The sequence below is a fragment of the Candoia aspera genome, chromosome 6 (genome assembly GCF_035149785.1).
Source record: "Candoia aspera isolate rCanAsp1 chromosome 6, rCanAsp1.hap2, whole genome shotgun sequence".
NCBI lineage: Eukaryota > Metazoa > Chordata > Lepidosauria > Squamata > Boidae > Candoia > Candoia aspera.
The window spans coordinates 64,485,843-64,507,433 of NC_086158.1; the positions used below are offsets into that span (position 1 = coordinate 64,485,843).

The window sequence follows — 21,591 nt, forward strand, 5'->3', positions numbered from 1 at the left end:
TTTTCCTGTACAGCTAGGATAATTTTCATTCCTTGGATGACCCTTTTTTTTTACATATGTACATTCAGGAGTTTTACAAAAAAGTAAAATGTTAATCCCAGGTGCTATATCATACTTATTAGCTGAGTAACCAATTGTATTGATGCAGCACTTAACTTTTTAAAAAGTATTTAAATGGATTCTGCCATTGGGTTTCATATTGTAGGAGACAAGAATGCAAGGAAAAAAGCAAAATATTTTGTTTGAGCAAATTGTTGATCATTATAGTGATAACATATATCCACCTCTGGTCTTGGATGGGGTTACACTGTCCCAGACGGACCCGGTGCGCAATCTGGGGGTCCTCATAGACTCGCGGCTCCTCCTCGAGGAGCAGGTGGCAGCCGTGCTAGGAGGGCCTTCGCACACCTTCGGGTTGTGCGCCAGCTGTGCCCATTCCTAGACCTAGAGGCTTTGCTCACAGTCACTCATGCCCTCATGACCTCCCGTCTGGACCACTGTAATGCGCTCTACATGGGGCTGCCCTTGAAGAGCATTCGGAAGCTTCATCTGGCGCAGAATGCAGCTGCACGGATAGTAAATAGTGTTGGTTCCTCAGCACATGTAACACCACTGCTATGTGAGCTGCATTGGTTGCCAGTGTGCTTCTGGGTGCAATTCAAGGTGCTGGTTGTCACCTTTAAAGCCCTTCATGGCTTGGGGCCGGGTTACCTAAGGGACTGCCTTCTCCCAGTTGTTTCTGCCCGTCCAATTCGATCTAGTAGGTTGGGCATGCTGCGGGTCCCGTCAGCCAGGGAGTGTCGGCTGGCGGGAACTAGAAGGCGTGCCTTCTCTTCCATAGTGCCTGCCCTTTGGAACATCCTCCCTCCAGAAATTAGGATGTCCCCAACCCTGTTGGCCTTTCGTAAGGCCGTAAAGACCTGGCTCTGTGCCCGGGCCTGGGGCCTCGAGTGTGTGGATGGTCCCGTGTCTTGGCTGTATTAATATCTATGCATTGCTTACTTGGCAGCCATATATATTTATTTTGTATTTATTTTATATTTTAACTGTTTTAATTATAATTGTTTTATGGTTTTATTGTCGTAAGCCGCCCAGAGTCACTTGTTGAGATGGGCGGCTATAGAAATCAAATAAACAAACAAACAAACAAACATACTATCCTATATAGTTTTATCCTGTAAGTATGGGGACTAATACTTAACAAAAATTCATTTTCGATTACATCTCATTAAATGATTTATTGCAGTATTTGATTCCAATGTTGAATACAAAAGTGTTAATTTGAGCACAAGAAAATTAGAAAAAAAATTACCATTGGCTTTTATTTTAATTTAATTGTATAATGCACTTGGGTAATTGAAGAAGTTGACATGAAATAATTTTACCTTCTAACTCTTGCTAGTTCGTACCACAAGAGTAGACAAGGGCTTTTTTGGGGGTGTTGCTTCAATATCCATTTCAAAAGCAAAAGAAACATGCCAACCTTATTAAGGTTGCCTTAGCCAAAGGGAGAAGCTTTAGGTCCACTAGAATTAAAGCCAGCCCTGGCAAACTGCTTACCATACTTCTATACTTGTTATACTGCAGTGCTACAAAGATAACTTATTCAAAACAATGCAAGTGTGAAACTCAACGTTAATTTAAAGCTGTCGGATGCAGCATGTAAGAAAAGATCCTCTTTAATCACATCAGCATTTTCTTATCATTAAAATATTTACAATTCATTCTTCTTTTCTGAGACACGTTTAAAATAAAATTTAAGTACAGTAAAAGTTTGAAATGTGACTTTATTTCTTTGTTCCCTTTTTCTTAGAGTTGCATGCAATATGATGTTGAAAAAAACTCAAAACAGGAAACATTATGGTACTATTAGAACTTTACTCCTTAACTGTGTAAAATTATTGGACAAGGGCAGGCATCCTCAGGTGAGAATTAAATTTGTATACTGCTGTTTCTGTATCTCATGGGCACCCAATGAAAACATTTATATAGACTCATAAAATTAAGTATATATTTGATCTCCATTTACAAGTGAGGGGTCTTTATGCCTAAGCAACCTCACTCAAGTCTAGTTTGGATAGAATGCTAAATCACTTCAGTCATTCTCTTGATATGGTTTAAAATAGCTGGAATTTGTTGCAACAGATATATATGAGCCTGTCTTGTTTTAATAAAGCATAGTTTAAGCAAACTCAGTTTGCCTTTTCAGCTATAACAGTAAACTGCTCGTTGGTTAAAAATAGGGACCATACTGGAACCATGTCCTTGCTGAGGAGTTTTGGGCTGAAAGCTCATTCACATAGGGCCAAAATAATGTTTAATGCTATAAATGGATTTTATGATTACATCCTGTTCTAGAGTTTAAAATAATAAGCGAGTATGCTTTAACTGCAACTTTTACTTTTAAATCCAATTTTTAAAATATTTGTTAAAAAGTAATTTAATGCTGGAGACGCTTTGAATTCTTATTTCTGTCTTTATTTCAAATAAGATTATTGCTTCAGCAAATTACATGCTCTCAGAACTGTTCCAATTAGATGAGCCAAAAAAAGAAGAAAGCAGTGAATTCCCTTTAAATGGCAACTCTGACGAAAGTTATAGTGAAGAAGAAGAAGAAATGCCTGATAGTGATGAAAATGGATTGTATAGCACCAGCTCAGATCTTCCAGATGACAACAAAGCAGTTGCTATAATCAAATCTGTTGGAGAATTGTCAGTACCTGAAAAATACAAATCCACTCATCAAATACGTGTAAGTTTATCTACTACATTTGAATGTCATTTCAGTTAATGGTGGGATTATATTTTATGATCTAAATCTAAATATGTTGAATTCCTTTCTGTCAGGGTAATTAGTATGAGAGGAAGGGCTTTTCATCTAAGGATTACCTCCACAGGACTGGGACTTCACTGGAAAAAAATGTATGCCTTTCAAAAATAGATGTAAAAATAATTTTTTTCAAGTAAATAACTTTTCATTTTTTTTTCTGAAGATATGCATAGTAAGTATTCTCTGAAGATCTGCATGATAAACTGCCAACATTTTTCCTTTGTTAGAATCTTTTGAACATGTGTTAGATGAATTCAGTTATACCGTCATCCTTAACCTACTACTGTACTTTTCTCCTTTCTTCCTTTCTTAGTTCCAAAATTGTGTGTTTATTATTATTTTTTTAATTTGCATGTATCTGTATGCCCCTTATGTATAAGAATTTACATGGCTTACATCCGTACACTCTCAAACAATCCCCAAAACTCCAACAACATGATTTGGCTATATATACTACCACCACTGCCCCTGGTTGTCTTTGATGAGAGGATATTCTGTGCTGCAGAGGATCATTGGAAAAGTACCATCCTCACAGCTTTCTGGAATGACAACATGAAAGGGGCCATCCTAACTTCAGGGGGCAGGGTATTCCAGAGCAGGAGAATTACAACTGAGAAGGTCTACTTATGATTACTGGATTTCCTAACATCTTGGGAGGAGGATTCTATAGCATGATCTCTGTACCAATAGATACAGATTCTACAGGTAGACAGATTCTACATGAACTAGATGTCCTGTAGGAACAGAGGGCCCTCTTACCAATTGTCCTTGGTATAAATATAAAACCAATTGTCCTTAAGTCTTTTCTAGTTGACTATCCATAAGTCCTAGTAAAAAAAGTTCTGGTTTCAACTGAGAGTTAAGTTTTAAAATTCTTTGCATCATCATATATATTTGTGACCAATATTTTTTCGCAAGTCCACCATGCATGGTAAAATTTCTTTTCATGCTTTTCACATTTCCAGCAACAGCAAAGTATATTTATACATCTTAGATAGTCTCTCTGGTGACAAATACCAATGGTACATTATTTTATAGAAATTCTCTTTTAAATTGTAAGACAATGTGAATTTCAATTCTTTTAACCCATTTCCCATTGACCCATCTGTACATTATAACCAAAATTCTTAGCCCATTTTATCATGCACTCTTTAACTTGTTCTTCTTCCATTTCAAATCTCAACAGTAATTTATACATTTTAGAAATCACAGGATCATCATTTATACACAATTCTCTTTCAGATTCTGTTACATATTCTATACCTGGTGACTTTCTGTCCATATTAAACCTCTTCCTTAATTGTGCATATGAAAACCATTGAAAAGTAAATCCTTCTGCAGTCAATTGTTCTCTTGATTTCATCTTAAGTTCAAAACTGATTTTATATTCTTTGTAAGAGTGGCTTCTTTATTAATTTCCAATGAAAATATGTGCTGAATTCCACTAGTGTCATGAAAACTTCTTTTGTCTTTTCTATAAAGCCTAGCTGTGCATTTCCTGTTTGCCATGACACTGAAGAACGATGCAGACTAGTGCTCAGCTATGTTCTTGAAGTAAGTTACATACGAGAATCATGTTATCCAACCGTTTTTTAATGTGTACCTGTTAATACAGTATTGAAAAGCTTTTTTCTTTCAAAAATAGGGCTTAAAATCAGTTGACAGTAGCATCAAGAAAGAAAGTGATCTTCCTGCAGCAGACCCCAATATACCTATCCCTTTAAAATATGAAGATGAATCATCAACTGTTGGTCCTGAGTGTCTTGAAAAACAGATGGCCTTGTTTTTAGGCAAGAGTAAGTTTGGTTTGTTGCATCCTAAATGGCTTTTCATAGATGGTTAACCTCTTTGTCAAGAAAGTCTTTAACCCTAAACATTGCTTTCTTTTTAAAGTGATTACATTAGATTATTTGTAAAACTTTGTTCTTTGCTATTTTAATGTATTTGTCTATATTTAATGTATTTATTATGAGACCTTTGAACACTCAGTTACTGTTTTAACACATGTTAGGTGGTTGCAGGTATATTAGTTGTTGAGGTATATTTTAATCATATGCATTTATTGATAAAGTAATAAGCAAAGGTTCTCCATGTCTTCATATATTTATCTTCTAAAATTCATGGCACATATTCAGATTGTTTTATAGAGATGGAAAAGTGTTCAAAAGCTAAAACAGTTTCATTTAAATAAGGAATGTTAACCTGTAATTAAATTTCAAAATGTAAGCCTGTTAACTTTTATGTTGAGGTTGCTGATCATTGTTTCATTTTTAATTCTAGTGGGGTCATTTCAGGAAGTTAAACGTTCTAGTCAGTCAGGAATGATCCCTGGATCCTGGCAATATAAAATGAAACTTCAGCTGATTTTAAAATCTTCAAAGGCCTACTATGTTCTTTCTGATGCTGCTGTAGGTCTTCAGAAATATGGGAGAGCATTACGGTACATAAGATTAGCTTTGCAGTGTCATGGTAAGTTGGACTATTTTTATTATATGTTCCAGACATATAATTTTTTTATATCCACTTAAGCACTCATAATTTCTTTATTATCTTGGGGATTTTAAGCTGGCTGCTTCAGATACAAATTATGTTTCTTCTTTAAAGTACAGTTAAATTATTTCCAATATGTCTGGGCATGGTCAGTCACAAACCAACCACTTATCAGCAGGCAGATTGGTAAAGTTTCTTCCTGACCCCCATCCCCAGCCTCCTAGGATGCTCAGAACTACCCCAGTTTACCTTTCAATGAACGGGTGGGGGAGCAGGTTAGTAAACTTCCAAATAAAGCATTGAGTTATAACCCTGATACCATTTTTATTTTCTAAAAACATCTAAGGAAACTGTGGACCCCAGAGGTTCCATAAAGATGATGCTAGCAGTTTGCCTTACAACATGCTGTCTTTTGATTTATGGTTTTTAAAATCAAATCGTAACAAAATCAAGAGAAGCAAGAAGATTGGCAGCTCACTGGTACCCACCATCTGTCTTATCCTGAATACAAATGTAGATCTAGGCAATTATATTTGCTACTAGCAAAAGACTGGTAAACACAACTCTTCTTAGCACTTATAATTTAGGTAAGCAAGTTTGATGTTAGAAGCTGGATAAATGGACTTTTATTCCTTGAAGCTGCCAGAAGGTTTGAGGCTAGATTAGTACAATTCTTCATAATGTGGCTTTATAATAAAAAGATACTCTAACTTTCAGTTCACCAATATCCTTTCTGATTTTTCCCCAATTAGATGCATATTGCTGCCTCTTCATGAACATGCTTTCTGAAGTACTCCTGTTTCTTTGTCAGAGTTTAACTCTTTGCGGTGATATTCAATTAATGCTGGCCCAGAATGCAAACAATAGAGCTGCATATCTTGAAGAATACAACTTTCAAACAAAAGAAGATCAGGAAATACTGCATAGCCTTCATCGAGAGTCCAGCTGTCAAGGTAATCACAACTGCAGTCTTTGTGTAACGATATATCTGTTGGCAGAACGCTGGGAAAGCCTTTGGCGCAGGAGAGATCAGAAAAGTCACACACCAGGCATTTCTATAAAAATTATTTACAGAAAGCAAAACAAAAGCAAAACATATTTAAAGGACTTAGCTCTCATTGAGAGCTACCTGGCTTGCTACATGCCAGCACAGAAGAGAAAGAGGAACTGAAACAAGTCCAGGCAGGTTCCTCCCCCCAGGTGCAATAATTAACATTCGAAAAGGGGGCAGTTGAATTGAACCTCTGCACCCGGCCAAAATGATTAGAGACAATAGCACCTTAATCTGTTAGTAGGAAAACCATTAACACTCCCCTTTTTATACTATAGATTAAGATGCAAACCAATCTTCTTTGACAACTTTGTATGTCTTTCCATTCACATTATTTTACCATTATCTCCCCTTTGGTTTAACAGAAAGCTACCATCCTTCTTCCTGTGTTTTTCCAAACCTAGGTTGTTATAATTCCAAGGCTTTTTAATGTGAAATGGCTTTTCATGCAGGCTTCAAAATCAAGCCTTTGTTTTTCTGTTGATGTGAACAGCAGCAAATCATCAACATAAATGCACAGATACATACAGCCTTGTTTGTCTTTCTTCATATATACACATGGATCTGCTTTTCCTTTTTCAAAACCAAAATTCTGCAGTTTTTCATCTACTTTTTGGTTCCAGGATCTAGCAGCTTGTTTTAACCCATAAATTGACTTCTGCAGTTCACAGACTAGATTCTCCCCTTTTTCATAGCCAGCGGGTTGCTGCATGTATAATCTGTGGTCTAAATCAGCATAGAGAAATGCAGTTTGAATGTCATAGTGGTTAACTGACATTCCTTTCAGTGCAGCAACTTTTAACAGTAATCTAATTGATTCACCTTTAGTAACTGGTGCAAAAGTCTTGTCAAAGTCTAAATCTTTCCTTTGAGTGAACCCTTTTGCAACCAACCTTGCTTTATATTTTTGGATTTTGCCATCAGCATCCCTTTTCAGTTTGAAAACCCACCTACAACCCAGACAGCGTTCATTGGGAGGTAGATTTACCAGTTTCCATGTTTTATTTTCTTTCAAGGATGCTAATTCCTGTTGCATGGCAGAATGCCAATTTTGTTCAATTGCAGGTGGTAAAGCATTCACTTGTTCTAAAGACTCAGGTTCTGTGAATATGTGAAAAGCCTTTACTGTTTCAGCCTGAAAACGTGATGGAGGAACGCCTTTATTACTCCTCTGAGATCTGCGAGGTAATACAGGGCTTAAATTTTGACTCCTATCACTTTCCTGAGAAGCATCTGTCTCATCAGACAGATCTTCAGTTTGCTTTTCTGGTTTAATGTCCTCATCAGGCAAAAGATCACCATCAGCAAGTCCTTGCTGTTCTCTTGTGGTTGTCAGATCAACTGGAGAGCTAGAATTTAATCTCCCCCAGTTTTGTTCAGCAAAAGAAGCGCTTTTGCTAATTAGTAATTTCTCTCCCATTATGAACCTGTAGCTCCTTTGGCTTTGTTCATAGCCAACAAAGATGGCTTTCTTTGTTGTGGGGCCTCCTTTCCTTCTCTGCTGTTTTGGAATGTGAACCCATGCAGTGCTACCAAACACTCTAAGATGGTTTACCTTTGGTTTCACACCATAAAACAAATGGAATGGAGTGTCCTGAATCACAGAGTTATACAATCTGTTTTGTACATAAGTGGCAGTAGATATGGCCTCTCCCCAGTACTTAAAACGTAATTGTGAATCTTTTAGCATGCATTTCATTGCATTTTGCAAGGTTCTGCCCTTTCTTTCAGCAACACCATTTTGCTGAGGGGTGTAAGGGTTAGAAAGAATTTGTTCTATCCCTTTTTCCACTAGGAACCTTCTGAATTTGTGAGAAAGGTATTCTCCTCCTCTATCACATTGGAGTGCAGATACAGGCCTAGGGAATTTTCCATTTGCCCATGTCACAAAACTTTTAAATTTCTCAAATGCCTCATCTTTATGTTTTAAGATGTAGATAAATGTGTATCTTGAGAAATCATCAATGATTGTCATTGCATACCTTGCTTGTCCAAGACTTGGAGCAAAAGGACCAATAATGTCAGAGTGTACAATTTCCAAAGGTCTAGTTGTAACTCTGTCACTGTGCTTACTCACAGGAGCTTTTAGTGTTTTGCATTCTTTGCAAACTACACAGTCTAAGTATTTATCACAGGGTTTTATCTTTAGGTCAGCACACAACTGTGGCATTTGTGCTATATACTTGAAATTAGCATGACCAAATCTCCTGTGCATCAGGTGTACACATTGGTCATGATATGGAGTGTTGCCAACTGCAGCCTTGCAGCTTGGCTTCCTTGCATTTTGCACAATGTACAAGGAGTCTTTTAACATACCAGTAGCATACAATTTCCCATTTTTACGTATCTCACAACCATTTTTCTTAAATGTTATGATATACCCTGTTGCAGCCAATTGTGCCACAGATAAAAGGTTTGATTGTAAATTTGGCACATACAACACACCTTTTACAGTTTCTCCTAAGCAGGATAAATACAAGTCACCTTGTCCCATAATTTTGGTCACAGACCCATCAGCCAAAGAGACACTTTGTCTTTCAGTTTTAGACAGTGACACAAAAGAGCTTTTACAATTACATAAATGACAACTGGCCCCAGAATCTAACACCCATACATCAGAATTACCCTTCTCAGCAACCTGTGCAATTTGGGTTGTCTGAAGAGCCTTCTTCTGTGTTGCCCTTGTGTTCTTCTTCTCTGTCTTTCTACTCTTGGGTCTCATGGCACAGTCTCTTTGCAAATGTCCAGCTGAACCACAAGTGAAGCATCGCTGGCTGGCTAGCGCTGTGGCCTCAGGTTCTTTTCCCTCGTTTTCTGGTATTGCAGCTTTCCAGAAGAGATGGGGGAGATCTTTCCTCTCTCTTCTCCCATTCAGCGAGTAAGCGCTGTGTAACATACGATGGGGTGAGGTCTGCTTCAGGCATAGCCTCCAGGGTACAAATCAGCGTGTCCCACGTTTCATTTAGTGAGGACAGGAGGATATATGATTTTGTGAGAGGTGTAAATTCCATTCCTCTCTCCTGCAACTCAACAAACAGCTGCTGAATATAATGCAGGTGCTCAGGAAGGCTATCTCCTTCTGCAAGGTAGGCTTTGTACAGCATTTTTGTCAGGGTAACTTTACTCCCTGCTGTTGCCTTTACATATAAGTCTCTCAAAGCGTCCCAGAGTTGCTTTTCAGACTGCATGCCTCGCACGTGGACTAGCTGATTGTCCTCAACTCCCAGGATAATGGTGGCTCTAGCCCGCTCATCCTGTCTCAGCCATTCAGCACTGGGATTTGGGGGTTTTGCTCACCAATTGGCAGCCAAAGATTCTCTCTGCGAAGATACATCTCCATCTTCAGGGCCCAATTCAAATAGTTGGTCTCTGATAGGCGCTCCAGAGGCATCGCTGAGGGCTGGGAGGTAGCCATGGCTTCTTCCTTCTTTTGCAAGTCACCTCAGCTGGCTTCTTTGTCCTGTAGACCGGCAGTTGCTGGAAAATCTCCAGGCGGCTCCAAAGAAAATCTTCACAGGTCTTTGCTACCTGCCTTTAAATTGTGCATGAGGTGTGGAGCTGATCTCTCTTTTCTCTCTGGGTTTTACTGGGCTTACTGGGCTGCTCACTGGGCACATAACCTGTTGGCAGAATGCTGGGAAAGCCTTTGGCTCAGGAGAGATCAGAAAAGTCACACACCAGGCATTTCTATAAAAATAATTTATTTACAGAAAGCAAAACATATTTAAAGGACTTAGCTCTCATTGAGAACTACCTGGCTTGCTACATGCCGGCACAGAAGAGAAAGAGGAACTGAAACAAGTCCGGGCAGGTTCCTCCCCCCAGGTGCAATAATTAACATTCGAAAAGGGGGCAGTTGAATTGAACCTCTGCACCCGGCCAAAATGATTAGAGACAATAGCACCTTAATCTGTTAGTAGGAAAACCATTAACAATATCAAACAGCTCTCCAAATCAAAATAGTGAATAAAAGAACCATGCTTTTTTCAGCAGCAATATATTGCCCTTTTAAGTCATCTTGGCAGTAAAATGTCTGAGTCCAATAAAACAAATGAGCAATAGCTGTGCATTTTATCATGTGACAAAAGGGCTTTTTATGCAATATATTTTTCTTTAAATGATTTTTTGGACAAAAGCATTTTTGTTGCTTTTGCTTAATGTCTAGTCAGTGTCATTATAAGGGACATTTATTTATTTATCTATCTATCCATCCACCCGTGTTTATTATTTTTATAAATAACTCAAGGTGACGAACATACCTAATACTCCTTCCTCCTCCTATTTTCCCCACAACAACAACTGTGTGAGGTGAGTTGGGCTGAGAGAGAGTGACTGGCTCAAGGTCACCCAGCCGGCTTTCATGCGTAAGGCGTGACTAGAACTCACAAACTCCTGGTTTCTAGCCCAGCACCTTAACCACTAGACCGAACTGGCATGTATGCTCCCTGTAACTGCCAGAATAGTTTGACTACAGGTAGTCCTCATTTAGTGACTGCCTTATTTAGTGACTCTTCACAGTTATGATGGTGATGAAAAGTAACTTTATGACCAATTCTCACATTTATGACCATTGCAGGTGTGTAACGGAAAGGAAAGCTTAAGTAAGGTCATATGGGTAGTCCTCATTTAGCAACTGCCTCATTTAGTGACCATTCACAATTACAGTCGTGATGAAAAAGTAACTTTTTGATCAATCCTTACATTTATGACCTTTGTGGGTCTGTAAAGCAAATGAAAGATGAAGTAAGATCATAAGCATAGTTGTAGTTTCACTTAACGACCAACTTGCTAGTCCCAATTATGGTCACTCAACAAGGACTACCTGTAAAGTCAACAGATGTAGAGCACATTATAGTAATCCAAATGGACTGTAATGATGATGTATAAATGAGGCTAGTTTAGACTTTTCCAGTGCAATTGGTGTTAGTCTTAGCTCTTTAAACAAACTTCTGGCTGTCAATGAAATCTAGATGTCCAGGTTCAGATCTGTATTCCAGCTGATCAGTAGCACATCTTAACCTTTCATTTGTTTGCTCATATCAAATTCATAAATCATAGTAGACATTGATTTAGGACTTGGGTTTCTATATTTAGTGTCCTTGGGTCTAAGTGGAAAGAAGAGATACAGCTCGATACAACTTCCAAGAACTGAAGCCACCTTAAAACGTGGTGGCTAGGTATGTCAGAAGGATATCTGTTGACAATACTGAAAATTACTGAGAGGTTCAGCAAAACCTAGAGGGACATACTCCCTATATTAACCAGAAATATCTAGAGCTGAAATGCCATAGTATGCTTTTTGTCCCCTTGCTCAAGAATGGAATATTGGCCTCAGTTTATACATAAAAGCTTTTACAAACATTTATTATGTTTTTCATGTAAAAGTGATACTTAATTTCTAATAGCTGATTCCAGAATCTGTCTTAAATAGTTCTTCAACAGCTTTTTATGTGCTTGTGTGTGTGTGTGTGTAATTTAGAAAGCATTTTGGCAGTTCATTATGTTAATTTTTTCTTGTAGTATTTTCTTGGGCTACGGACTTGTCTACAGATTTGGAATGCCAACTTTCAGTCAGCTGCAAATGTTATGAGGCAGCTCATGAAATTTTGCTTTTTAGTAATTTAAAAGAGCAAAATCCAGAGCAATATATGCAAGTGGTGAAGAGAATGGGCAATATTCAAAATGAAATTGGAGTATTTTATATGAACCAAGCTGCTGCTTTACAAAGCGAAAGAGTAGGCAAGTATATTTATGCATGTGTTTGTGTTTTAGGCATGTCTATATGTATATATTCTATTGGTATTTTAAGCATGCATCTACAATTATCAGAAAAGAATCCTAAAAGTAGAAGATACTTTGTCCATTGTTGATTGTATAGTGTACAACATAATTAAGAAACTGCTATGCATAGTCTAGTTGATTAAGTATAATTATAAAGCATTATGAAGTCACTTCCATAAAAAATGGGTGATACAGACTTAATATACACCTTGCCAATTATAGAAAAATAACAGAGAATAAGCTGTAGGACTTGGTGTTCCTTTGCCTGGTATTTATTACATTACAAGCTGATTTCTTGTTATTCAACTTTTTAGCAATAATATTAATATATCATTTAATAATTTATTGACAATTTGCATTTGAGAGGAAAGAACATAAAGAGTTAAAGGCCTGCACAATAACCTAACCATAGTTAAAGGAACAGTATGTGTAGCAAACTATGGATTGATATCTGTCTTCAGTCGGGCTACTAAATCCTCATTAGTGGCAGAAAATAAAAACAAATTTCCTATCCTTTTATAATTTAATACAGTATTCATTGCTACTACTTTTTTCCTCAGGAAGAGGGCCAAAAGTTTTTTCTTTCACAGTTAAGGTCAATATTTAAAAGAGTCAATAAAATATTATTTCTTGTAATTGCAAGAAATTAAGTAATTCTCAGATAAAGAATCCAGTTACTTTTGTTATATGCTTTCTCAATTACTGTTACAAAATTATACACAGGACTGAGAAAGAAAAGCTGATCTAAATGTAAATATGCCATTTCCTACTTATGGTATAGCCCAGATTTTCCTCCTTAAATTTCTATGAAATTTTCTACTAAATTCTTTATTCTGTTCCCCATGAAGTTACTCACAAACTACATGAAGATATAGAATTCATACAGGTTTCTGACAAAATAGATTAACTACTTCACTGGAATGATAATGCAGGAATATAGGGACTGTTTTTCCTGCCCATGATCACCCAGCAAGAAGATACTCTGAACTGTTTTCCCAGGACCCTGGCCAAGGTCATTTATGGTAGGACTTTACCTATCCCCAAACCACACTGCTTCCTGTAAGTTGCCTGATACAGATAATGATTCCAGCCTTTTTCCCTCTCAGGCTGCTGTTCCTGCCTGGCTTGTTTTGTTCTTTGTTTTTGTTTTTAATTCTAGTCTCTAAGTAGTCTATCCTTCTTCTCATCCTGTTGGTGACTCATTTTGATTCATTAGCTTCATTAGCTCTTTACACAACCATTTATTTCAAGTTTTCAATCACGTGAATTTGCACTTTAGAATAGTGTACAAAACAGTTTGGTAGTTTCCAAAACAAAATCTCTCCCTTATTTGTTAAAAACAGTATTGTTACTTCTCAACAGAAATTCCCATAAACTGTAGGGGGGAAAAATCTTATTGTTTAATAGCCATTAACTATATAGATATCAGCCTTGTGTGGCGCAGAGTGGAGCCTCATGTGGCACAGAATGGTAGGTGGCAGCATTGCAACCGAAACTCTCCCCACGACCCGGTTTCAATCCCAGTGGAAGCTGGATTCTCTCTCGGGTAGCCGGCTCAGGTCGACTCAGCATTCCATCCTTCCAAGGTCGGTAAAATTAGTACCCAACTTGTTGGGGAAGGTGACGACTGGGGAAGGCAATGGCAAACCACCCCGCTATAGTCTGCCAAGAAAACGTCGTGAAAGCAGCATCCCCCTGAAGGGTCAGACATGATTTGGTGCTTGCACGGGGGACCTTTCACATCACATATAAATATCAAGCAGAGTTCCATTGTTTATGTTAATCTGTCCTGGCCTACACTGTTTATTTATAAAACTTACATGGCTGCCCATCTTATGCAAAATAATCCTAGATTTTGTTGTTTTTTTCATTGTTTGTAACAGCACTTACAACTTGATATTATATATAGAAAAGGTAGAGTAGAACTTGTAGCTGTGATCTGATAAATGATTTATCTTTGAATATTTTTTAATCAGACCAAAATTTAAGATTTCTATGCTGGTCTTTTTTAAAACAAAATCTAAATAAATTTGAATAATCATGTACATGAGATTGTTAACATGAAAATGTTTTAATTAATAAAATATGCTTTTTGAAGAATCTTCTGTCTTAGAAGTAATTTTCCCTGTGAAGTCTAAGAATTTAGAGTTAGATCCTTACTATTTATGACTTTCTCACAGTGCTGGTAGTCATCGTGGAACCAATACGTTCAGGAAGAATACAATTTGAAAACATTTTTTTTAAGTATTCATTTACTTGTTTTTGTACTGCCATGCTGCTGACTTCTGACAGTTTCCAACCTGTCTCCTGGAAAAACAAACAAAAACATTTGAAATGTTGTTTATGCACTTGAAGTAAAAATATTTTTTACTTAATTTTCCAGAGTGGTGTTCAGATGCTTACTCCATAGAGTTTTTTGTATTTCTGATTTCTTTGAATGAAACAGGCCCCTTCTCTTTTATTCTGTTGTAGAGAGCAAAATGGTATCTGTGACAGAACAGCAACTTTGGAAGAAAAGTTTCTCTTTTTTTGAAAAAGGGATTCAAAACTTTGAATCTATTGATGATTCAACCAATGCTGCTCTTCTCTTGTGTAACATGGGAAGATTGATGCGGATTTGTGCACATGCTCATTGTGCTGTGGGTGGAGACTTCAAAAGAGAATTTTCTCCTGAGGAGGCCCTTTATTATAATAAGGTAAGACTAGGCCTAAACATTTAAGATGATTGCACTATTTCGATGGAAAAATAGGTTTGTACAGCAATTTTATTATCATGGCATATGCTTAAATTTCAGATATGGTATGACATTATTTGTATGAATCTCATGTACTTTTAAAGCTAACATTTATTATGAAGTTTTATCTTTGATATAGGCCAGAAATCCATATTTGTATCTAATTTTTATATTGGCAATATTGTTGCAAGTCATTCTTTCAAGCTTGCAACTCCCAAACATTTTTAACAGGTTTTTAATAAAATATGGATAGGGAGCTTTTATTGTTCTTGATTCAGATTGTTTTTCCACTGGCTTATTTATATAAGTAACTGCTCACATCATAGGGCTAATAATAAGAACATTGTGACTTTAGGTGAATATTTTGTAGAAGTCCAAATTGCTCCTTACTTTGTTGTTTTCCACCCTCTTGCCTCAATATACAGTAGAGAACAATCACAGCGGAACTATAGAGCATAGTTCTTTAAAAGTGTGAACAAACATTTTCGGTATGAGACCCTGATTTGTGAGCATAAAAGTATTATGCTTTGGATACATAAGAATTTACATTGAATCAATTCATCGATTAATATTTGAAAAGTCAGTAAATTTTGAAAATATTTTCAGAACCAGGCATGAATAGAGAGACTTAAAAGCTATAATAACATTCCCTGACTTGGGACCCTCAGAAATATTCAGATACAATCCCAAATTCCAAATCAGTATTCCCAAGGTTAGGAATTCTGTAGTCCTGTATATCTAGAGAGTTCCAGATCAGGAAAGTCTGGACTACAATAACCTTGTATTTATACCCAGTGTTAGAAACCAGCCAGTACTATTGACTAGCCATTAATATGAGACTTATAATAAATATTACTACTATTATTTGCTGTAAATACGTAAATATTTCATTTTGTGCCATAATTATTAAATCTTGTAGGCTGTTGATTATTATCTGAAGGCCTTAAGATCACTGAGCAAAAGAGAAGTCCATCCAGCTGTCTGGGATTCTGTCAACTGGGAACTGTCCACTACGTATTTTACTATGGCAACTCTGCTGCAAGATTATGCACCATTATCTAGGAAAGCTCAGGAACAGGTAGCAGATTTGAACTGATTATTGAAAATCAACTATTGCTCTATTGATGGGGAAATAATGATGAGTCTATATGTGGTTTGTCAAATGCCACGTTAATATGATTGTTTGTTACTGAATTGCTATGTTGCTTTTTTGTAAGCTGCTATCAAGTAGTTCTGTAGAACTAAAACTAAGACTTAAAACAACTAAATTAAAAATAGTATTATAAAGCTGTACGCACTTAAGAAGAACCAGAAATCTGGTAAAGTGATGCATCTTGATGAAACAGAATTATTGATGATTTCTGACACACCTCCAAAGACAGAGATTCCATACAAGGTTGCAATAAATAAGGAAGGCTATGCTTAGATAACTGCTTCTTAGGAATGCCCATTGATGGGATTATGAACAGGATTCATCTCAAATAGCTCTACGATTGGATTGGTACATTTGGGACAAGGTTTCCAACAGATAGTTAGTCCCCTATTATTTAAGACAGGAATGCACAATCTGAGATCATTCTCAGAGCTCCAGGAGTGGTCCTCAAAGCCCTTTCAATAATTTCTGCTGAATTGTAATTTTTAAATATGATAAAAAGGGGGAAATTATTAAATATATGGTGAGGATTCACTTTAACTGCATTCAGTTAATGTAATTTAATTGTAATTAAGTATACTTCTGTATTAACTCAGATCAAATTTAGTTTGTGTCCTGGCTCCACTTACCAATTTATCCTGGCCCTAGCTGCTTTTTAGAATGTAGAAGGAGTCGAACTATCATATTGTCATGCCATTCATCTGATGTCATGGTCAGCTATGGAAGGCTGAAAAGAAATTCAGGAAAATCAATATGATTGCCACTTTGTGCCTCTCTGACATACTGTAGGTCATTCTTGTGGGATTACCAAAGCAGTTTCAGAGGTGAACCTAGGCCTGAAAATAGATTTCATATCATATCAATGGGAGACAAATATGATGATAGGATCACTGTCAAGGCTTATAGCATCATTTTGGAATACTTATATAACAGAGAGGGCTATAAAGAGATTATAACTTGAACTGATTTTAATATAAATTTTGAAAGTTTTTCTTTTGTGTATTTTAGATAGAAAAAGAAGTTAGCGAGTCAATGATGAAATCTTTGAAATACTGTGATGTTGAGATAGTGACAACAAGGCAACCTCTTTGCCAGTACCGAGCTGCCACAATTCACCACAGGTTGGCTTCCATGTATCACAGCTGTTTGAGAAATCAGGTATTTGCTGCAAAATTGCATGGTTACATGGTCTTTCTGTGATGGTGCATACTTATTAACATGCTGACAAAATGTCATAATATAACATACTGATTGCTATTCTCTTGAACTGACTTGACAAAATATATTATTGATGAAGGTTGGTGATGAGCATCAGCGTAAACAGCACAGGATATTGGTTGATCTTCATTACAGTAAAGCTGTGAAGTTTTTTCAGCTCTTGAAGGATGCACCATGTGAACTTCTCCGTGTGCAATTGGAAAGAGTGGCATTTGCTGAATTTCAGATGGCAAGTAAGTTAATTAAGCAAATGAAGTCATTTCCTTAATTTAGAGTACAAATCCTATTTTAAATAGTTAATGAGTGGTTTCCTGAGAACCCTTTGGTTATTGCTTTGAACAAAATGTTTATGTTCAAAATCTGTAGATTCCTATTTTGGGGCAGAGTACTATATAATTGTGAAATATTTATGCTGCTTACCTTTCTGATTCTGTTAGGTCAGAATAGCAGCACTGGAAAACTAAAGACTTTGTCTGGGGCTTTGGATATAATGATTCAGAGTCGGTCTGTTTTTCAGTCTATCAGGAAAGAGCTTGGTGCTGAATGTGAGCAGGTAACTATTATTTTTCAATTAACTACAGTTCTTTCATATTATGTTCAGATTTGCTTGCATAATAAGTTGCATATTATGTTCATATTCTCACATATCAAAGTTCAGATTTGATATAAAAAGATGTTTGGATAGACAGGTTCAATTTTATGACTTCACTTTGCTTTTTTTAAACCATAAAATTACAGAGTTCTGACTGTAGAAAGTGCACCTAATGAAATTCCAAAAGCATATTGTTTAGGCATTACAGTAATTCCATATACATCCTTTCTGTTTAGAAATGTGTTGATGACTCAAACAATGCTGAGAGAGTTCCTGCTGAAGATCCATCTACTAACCTTAATAAGGAAGAAGTATTAAAGCTCCTTGGTATATTTGAATCTCGATTGTCTTTTCTTCTTCTTCAGTTCATCAAGTTGCTTTCATCAACCAAAAAGAAGGTTGGGTAAGTGCCAGCATATTGTGTTACTCCCATTTAACTTCTTTGCAAACCATGAATAAATTTCTTTTTAAATAGATTGTGCTTTGAATCATAAGGCTGGGTATCAGTACTCTAAAAGAGAACAGAAACCCTAGAATAGCTTTACAAAATCTGCAGAGTTACCTACTGCTATTGTAGGTGTATTCTGTAATGTTGTCATATTTTAGGATGCACAAACTGTTGGGTAAACTGTTCATTTTAGGATTTCATTTTCATTTACTCCATGTACTTATCTAATGTGAGCCCCATTATGTGAGGAAATGCTTGTTCATCTGTCTTTCATGGTGCTACATATGTTCTCTTGGGCAAAGAAGATGTAGATGGGAACTGAATATGCAGCAAGGAAGGTATTACCCTTGTTTCTGGTACCTATATGTATCAGGCAAATTCTGCTTGCTTTCATTTATGCTAAATTCATACATATATTTTATATACACTGCTAACAGATAAAGAGAATAAATTATATGCTTTTGTTCTGAGGTATGTTGAATGTTAGACCAGTTACATCAAGGCATGAAAGTTTCTGACTTTCAGCATTAAGATCTTATTTGTTTGATCCAACCAAATTGGGGGAGGGGGAGCTTTTGATATTTGTTTGTACAAGAACACTGCAAGGGAAAAGATCATCTGCAATCTTCTTGCCAGGAAAAAGTCAGTAATCAATTTAAAGTAACAGTGTTAGTATTCCAGGAGAAAAAGTTCCATGGGGAAAAGGAGATGAATATGGTAGGTTAAAATTGGAATAGAAGGTTCACAGGAACTGTATTAGAATTTCTAAGTCTCCACAAGATGGCAATATAAATACAGAACATTAAGAATTCCTACTTCAAAATTAACCCATTTGTTATATAACCTGTTGACACCAATAATTGCTCTAATCCTATGGTACTCTAGGAGTAGTACTATATTTTACACAGCCATAGCTTTAGAAGTTTGAGATTTTAATTTGGGGTGGGATGGAGGGAACTAAAATCAGTACTTCCTTCAAAGAGTATGATATAAATCACTAACTGTATTATATTTTGCTCTTTCAAAAATGAATTCAGAAGGACCATACAGGTAGTCCTCGTTTAGTGACTGCCTAATTTAGTGACTGTTCATAGTTACAATGGTTATGAAAAAGTAATTTTACGACCCATCTTCGCAGTTACAACCTTCACAGGTCTGTAAAGCAAAGGAAAGCTGAAGTAAGATCATAAGCACAGTTGCACCTTCACTTAGTGACTGCATCAACTAACGACCAAGTTGCTGGTCCCAATTGTTGTCTCTAAATGAGGACTGCCTATACTTTTGTGATAGTTCTGAAGTCTAGTTATAGTGGATAGTATGGTACTTAAATGTATCAGCAATGAACAACCATTGTTTTAGTAATTGCAGGATTGCTACTGGTTCTGTGGTTTGGGACTTGGTATCTAAACTCAAGTTTTAGTTTTGTGAAATTATAATCAGCATATAGTATTGCATCACAGTTTTAGGGAGACAGGTTGTGTGAATATTTGACCAGTTTGCATCTGCATTTATATAATTTGGTAACTTGCAGGTGAATGTGTCAACAGAGTCCATTTAGAACAGTTTACATGCTGTGACATCTGTATGAACTCATTCAGACATTCAAGTCACAGTGTGATGACTTCTTTATGAGCCTCATAGAAAATAAAGGGCAAAAAGCATATTTTTAAAATTCCTTTTGTCTATAAGAAGTTAAACTTGCTATTAAGTGATAAGCCAACCTTAAGCTGCCTAGTGAAGCATATTCTATGCCTTTGAGTCCAATACTCTGTACAGAAAGATCAGGAGTGTCCCTTGAATAGTGTTTATACCTCTCTGCTAAACTTCGTACTTGGAAACTTTCAGAGTTTTCACCTTGAGAGTATAGTTGAGGATTTTAAAATGGAGCAAATTCACAGAGATGTAATTTCTTAATTGGATGCTTTTCCTGTTTTATTAAAATGGAATGTAAGAGGCTTCGTTTTTGGAAACCTGTAGGCAGTATTGTATTAAGGGAGCATATATACTTCATCAATATAATTGCAATGCATGAATCATGTAGCTATTAGTATGTGTCTCTCAATATATTTACCTATAGAATCCATTTTAAATTGCTAATTAGAGACAGTTCTGGATATTCTGATAGAATTATTGGAAGTGTAATTGTCTAACTGGTAAGTATAATAAATTAAGCTGTTGATTCTGTTGCCAAGTGTTAGAACTTTAATTGCTTCTTCCTATTTTGAGTGAAAATATTTGCAGTTAACTGACAGCTTTCTGTGTACATATAAGCAACAAATCTGATAATGCTCACTTTGGTACATTCACTTTTGGGCTTTTAAAAACTACTTTATGAATACTTATATGGTGAACTTTAATAACAAAAGTAGCAAACTTAAGTTTATTCTAAACCTTAGGTGAAGTAGCACTGTGTCAAACATGAAATAATTCTGTTAAAAGTATTAATGTAGAAACAGAGACAGGCCCATATAGTGGACCACTATGGTAAATCTCATAACTGCTAAACACATTTTCAAGAAAGGAACTTGCTTCATATCTGTAATTGCAGTTTGACTAGCTATCTCTGAATTCATACATATAGATTATGAACCTGTGTAGATCCCTATTTGGAACATTCTAGAGCTTGCAGAATTGTTTGGTGGAAGCACAACTAGTCATGGCTGTCAACAGAACTGTTCATTTCCTAAGTCCAGAACAGTGAATCTGAGGAAATACTGAGATCACTTGAAATCAAGCAGGCTGACAGGTTTGTTGTGTGAATTTACAGAACTGCAGTTGCTTTTTGTAACTAGTTCTTCAGCATGATGAGTAGCAAGCTTCTTAACTAGAAAAGTGCCTGGTTGTCATAATCTGACAAAAGTGAGATGGCTCTTCCAAAAGTTGCTTTTCTCTGGGAGTGGAGGTCCAGCCTATTGTGCCAGATGAAGGTGGAGGACTAAGCTCACAGGTCCACCAGGATTAACCCCAGAGTGGGGAAATACCCTGGAGTATTCTTATAGAGTAATCATAGAGCAGGACACATTGCTGCTTCATCAACTCAGAACAATGCTTTATGAGTAATGCTGTAGAGAAATGCTGTGGAGAGGATGGGCCTTGGGAGCCAAGAATAATCATTGGCCATGGAAGAAAAAAAAGAGTACAACAGACATCCAAAGAATTAAGCAGTGGTTTCCATGGTGTTGTGTTGGAGAAAAATGGCAGGCAATACAATGTCTTGATTCGAGTGGAAGATAGTGTTTCAATACCCCAACAGTGTAACTTGCATCTGAGATTGTCCAGTTTTCTGTTCCTGT

At 36.6% G+C, this 21,591-nt stretch overlaps 1 protein-coding gene across 2 annotated transcripts in view; it reads left to right on the plus strand.

Moving 5' to 3' along the window:
• The window catches only part of EDRF1 (erythroid differentiation regulatory factor 1), a 41,399-nt gene that overhangs the window by 16,550 nt on the left and 3,258 nt on the right, over nucleotides 1-21,591 (plus strand). For both annotated transcript variants that reach the window (XM_063307334.1, XM_063307335.1), the window contains 13 exons: nucleotides 1,814-1,925; nucleotides 2,492-2,752; nucleotides 4,313-4,384; nucleotides 4,476-4,626; nucleotides 5,111-5,299; nucleotides 6,073-6,273; nucleotides 11,892-12,114; nucleotides 14,629-14,848; nucleotides 15,807-15,965; nucleotides 17,049-17,198; nucleotides 17,338-17,491; nucleotides 17,696-17,811; nucleotides 18,087-18,253. In XM_063307334.1, the coding sequence (XP_063163404.1) occupies nucleotides 1,814-1,925; nucleotides 2,492-2,752; nucleotides 4,313-4,384; nucleotides 4,476-4,626; nucleotides 5,111-5,299; nucleotides 6,073-6,273; nucleotides 11,892-12,114; nucleotides 14,629-14,848; nucleotides 15,807-15,965; nucleotides 17,049-17,198; nucleotides 17,338-17,491; nucleotides 17,696-17,811; nucleotides 18,087-18,253 (2,175 nt within the window). The remainder of the gene's footprint in view (nucleotides 1-1,813; nucleotides 1,926-2,491; nucleotides 2,753-4,312; nucleotides 4,385-4,475; nucleotides 4,627-5,110; nucleotides 5,300-6,072; nucleotides 6,274-11,891; nucleotides 12,115-14,628; nucleotides 14,849-15,806; nucleotides 15,966-17,048; nucleotides 17,199-17,337; nucleotides 17,492-17,695; nucleotides 17,812-18,086; nucleotides 18,254-21,591) is intronic.